At 45.0% G+C, this 4010-nt stretch overlaps 2 protein-coding genes across 7 annotated transcripts in view; one reads left to right on the top strand and one right to left on the bottom strand.

Annotated features, from left to right (window-relative positions):
* Dclk1 (doublecortin like kinase 1) overlaps window positions 1-4010 on the bottom strand; it is a 299253-nt gene that overhangs the window by 134261 nt on the left and 160982 nt on the right. The window lies entirely within an intron of this gene.
* On the top strand, window positions 724-3898 carry LOC116092883. The gene is made up of 2 exons (XM_031373879.1): window positions 724-3288; window positions 3871-3898. Exon 1 carries the CDS (start codon window positions 949-951, stop codon window positions 2011-2013), a length of 1065 nt encoding a protein of 354 aa, XP_031229739.1. The 5' UTR covers window positions 724-948; the 3' UTR covers window positions 2014-3288; window positions 3871-3898.

Raw genomic sequence — 4010 nt, 5'->3', positions numbered from 1 at the left:
GTAACCTCAGTGTTTATAACACAATTCTCTGGCAAACTTGAGAGAAAAACTTTTTGTTTGCAACCTATCACACTCTATATAAGCGGCTATCAACTGGTGGGTGGCAACCCCTTTGTAGATCGAATGACCTTTTCACGAGAGTCACCCAAGACCATCAGAAAAAACATACGTTTACATTAAAATTCATAACAGTAGCAAAGTTACCGTTATGAAGTAGCAGTGAAAATAATTTTATGGTTGGGGGTCACCACAACATGAGCAACTGTATGAAAGGGTCACAGCGTCAAGAAGGTTGAGAACCACTGCTCTAGATGAAAGCCCTGCCCATCAAGAATCTTGTAATTTCATCGGTAAAATAATTCAGTATAGCGTGGTCAGCACTAAGCATGTGAGAAGACACATCTAATAGATTCCAGCTAAGGTCTCAGGCTTTGTGTAGGTCAAGGTATCTGGAAAGCCATTGCCCCGGACACGACTATTCCCTTCCCTCGGGCCTTCTGTTTACTAGCAATCTGTTGCTGGAGGTGCCATGTCTTTACCCTGCTATGCATATTACCTGTGCAAAGGTGCATTTCCCAGATGACACCATTTCCAAAATCATTACACAGGAAGTGGAAGATGGTCCCACCTACCACACCATAGAGATGGCATGGCTAGAGAGTAAAGAATAGATTGTTGGCTGGCCAACATTCCAAAGTATTACTATGACTCCAAAGAATTCATTTGGTTCCAAACCTCCGGTAATGATGGATGATAAAAATCAGAATCTAGAGCGAGCCAGCTACGAAGTTAGGAGTACTGGACACATGCAAAGAGAAACTATAGACAGCCAAACAGTGGGACCTGACCTATGTGGGAGATGTTCTGAGAAGGGTAAAGCCATGGTACCAGGAGAGTAAGAGGAGGCAAAATCCCAAGGGCAGGGCTTCCACAACTCAGAAAGCAACTATGAAGTCCCAAAGACCCGGAGTCCAAGTTATACATCCAGCTGTAACTGCTTATTTGATGGTGGAGGAAATAAAAAAGTTTCCATTTGCCCCAGCTAGAACTAAGGTGCCTTACAACTTCCAAGATGGCTTGGCAGGATTGGAACACCAGACTAGCTGGGATGGCCTAACTCATGCTTACTACCGGATGACTAAACATCAGATTAGTCATCAAAGCATTGTTGGGAAGAGAAAAAATCTTAACCCTAGCTTTAATACTTCAGCAGTAGCCACCCATCCACCTCTCAAGGGCCATAGTGAGTGGTCATATTCAAAGAACATGGTGGCTGAGGACCATAGCCGTTCCTTTCCATCAGCTCTACATGCAACTAGCATAGGTAAGTATTCTCAGCCACAGACGTTAACAGAGTTCCACAAGGCAGAAGTGAGGCCAACTCGGAAGCTGTGCAAAAATATGAAAGAAACTCAGGTAGCCCTGGAGCAGCTGGAGGACACTAGGCAGCTCCAGGAGCCAAAGGAACTAGTTCAGGCTGAAAAATCCTTCCTAGGATGCCTAATCAAAAGATATAACCAGCATAAGAAGCCAAGGGAAAGCTGTGTGGCCTCAGGATACATGAAGGAAACCGATTCCGAGCATTCACTGCAGACGCTGATTGGGCAAATGGCCTTAAATGAAGAGGAAGTTCTGCCGAGGTTGCCCAAGGACAAGACAAAGCCGAAATCAGCCCCGGGGAAGACCCAGGCCTGGGAGTTGTCAGTAGCAGAGGAGAGTGAGTCTAAGTTCAACCCGGCCATCAACAGAGAGAACCAGAAGTTATGGAAGAAATTAGAACAACTTGCTCAAGATTATTACAAAGTGGAAGAGATGAGGAAGCAGATGCTGAAGCAAAAGCAAGAGCTGCAGGACCAAAGCTGGGACTCAGTGATCCGTGGGACATCAATAAGGCTGGCATGGCGAGAGCATAAGCAACGATGCCCCAAAGAACCGGAAATGCTCAAGTGCTCAGTGAGCAGTCCCCTGTACCCTCTGGTGAGAATAAATCTGAATCAATCACCACAATACTAGATGCAGTAAGAAAAACAGAGGAAATCCATTTAGACCCAAGTGAGTAAGCCACTGTACAACTGCCTTCTGGGAACTGTGCAGCAACCAACGCTGGGCTGGAAAACCTTGACTCTAAAAATGGGAGCCCATCTCATTGAAGACAGACCTGAAAGGGACTCGGCTTTGTTGCTGCTATCTCAAGGGCACCGCGACAGGGAACTCAAGGTCTCGGGACACCTGAGAGTGTTTAAGTGGACTGCTAAGGTCCCATTCTTGTCTGGTTCAGAAGGAATCGGATACCCAGTGAACTCTGGAACAGTCTCATATATAACCAGCCTCACTATTGTGCCACTGTCCCTAAACTGTGCTGTCTTGAGTCACCAGGAAGAAGCCAGGGCTGTGGTAGGCTGCCCTAGGCTGGAGGGGCAGTCAGAAGCAGGAGACCTTGGGTCCTGTGGGTGTTGAAATGTTCATGAGACATCAGTGAGGGGTAAAAATGCTACAAGGCAAATGACACAGCTGGTGGCACAAGCATAAAGGACACATGCTGGCTCCGTTCGCTGATTCATCAGTGACTCAGCATCTGTGAGCAGGATGCACAGTCCAGACTGTATTTTGGAAAAGGGCAGTGAGATAAATTTCCAGAAAGTCTCTGTGTTCTCTTCTGCCATCAACAACAGAATGAACAATCAACAGCAATAACAATGACACAGAGGCCAAACTTTCATATTAATTAAAAGCTGTGTAATGTAGATCTTGGCCAATTTTTCAATCACCGGGAGCTATAATTGGCCCCAGTAAGAGACAGCTTCAAGCCAAAGACAATGCAGGGCCTGACTTGCAGATCAAAGTTCGCATTCTGGTTCTGCCACGCACAACACATGAAGTGTGGGAGGTTACAGTATCTTTTTAATACACCTTGAGAAAGTTAGCTCTGTATCAAATGTAGGAACACATGCTAGTTATCATATGACATGCCATATTCAATGTTCAACAAAGGACAATAGCAACAGTAGCAAGAGTAACAAAATGTACATGCTGTATTTCTTTCTACTATGATTGCTGGGATCAAGGTGTTAGATGTAAGCCTCCTTCCTGTTCTCTAAGTGACTAATTCTGTGAAGAATGCCCAGGAAAAAAGAAAAGATTCTTCAGGGATGTTACAACAAATCCATGGTATTTTGATGCTAACACCCTTGAGACAATGAGAGACAAAGGCAGAACAAATGCGTGGCCTACCATGACCTGTTGTTCCAGCAAAGGAGAGGGAACTGTGGAGGAAGTCTGAGAGGGTTGGTAAGGAAGTGAGGATAACAGCTGGGAACATACACTATTTATGAGTCACAACTGAACTGCCTCTGACCTCAATTTCTTTTCCAAATAGTATCCTTCAGGTTTCCAACATATTCTCAAAGACCCTTAATAGGTGTGGTTCCCTTTATCTTAAGATCTCCACATCTAAATGGCAGATCTGAAGTCTGAAGTCTTATTTGGATAGGAGAAAAATGTTATAACTCTTTCACCTCTTCCTTTTTCTCACCCCTCTCTTTAGTCTTCCTTTCTTTGTTCTTTCTAGAATAATTGTCTCAGACAACCCAGGAGAAAACTGTGAAACTTTGAAAAAAAAAAAAAAAGGAGGAGGGAGGAGCCTGGGGAGATGGGTCAGTTGGTGACATACTTGACTTTACCAGCATAAGAACTTGAATCTACTCCCCAGCACCCATGTTAAAAACAACAGGGACAGAAGTCATATGTGATGGTTGTATATGCTTGGTCCAGAGAGTGGTACTTTGAGGGGGTATGGTCTTGCTCGAGTAGGGTGGCCCTGTTGGGGTAAGTGTATCATTGCTGGTGTGGGCTTTATTATCCTCATCCTAGCTGCCTGGAAGCCAGTCTTCTCCTAATAGCATTCAGATGAAGATGTAGAACTCTCAGCTCCTCTTACACCACGCCTGCCTGGACGCTGCCATGCTCCCACCTTGATGATAATGGACTGAACCTCTGAACCTGTAAGCCAG

Source organism: Mastomys coucha, unplaced genomic scaffold, assembly GCF_008632895.1.
Source record: "Mastomys coucha isolate ucsf_1 unplaced genomic scaffold, UCSF_Mcou_1 pScaffold16, whole genome shotgun sequence".
In the NCBI taxonomy this organism is placed as follows: Eukaryota; Metazoa; Chordata; class Mammalia; order Rodentia; family Muridae; genus Mastomys; species Mastomys coucha.
Note: the sequence above shows the minus strand (reverse complement) of the source record. Positions and strands in the feature narration are given on the sequence as shown.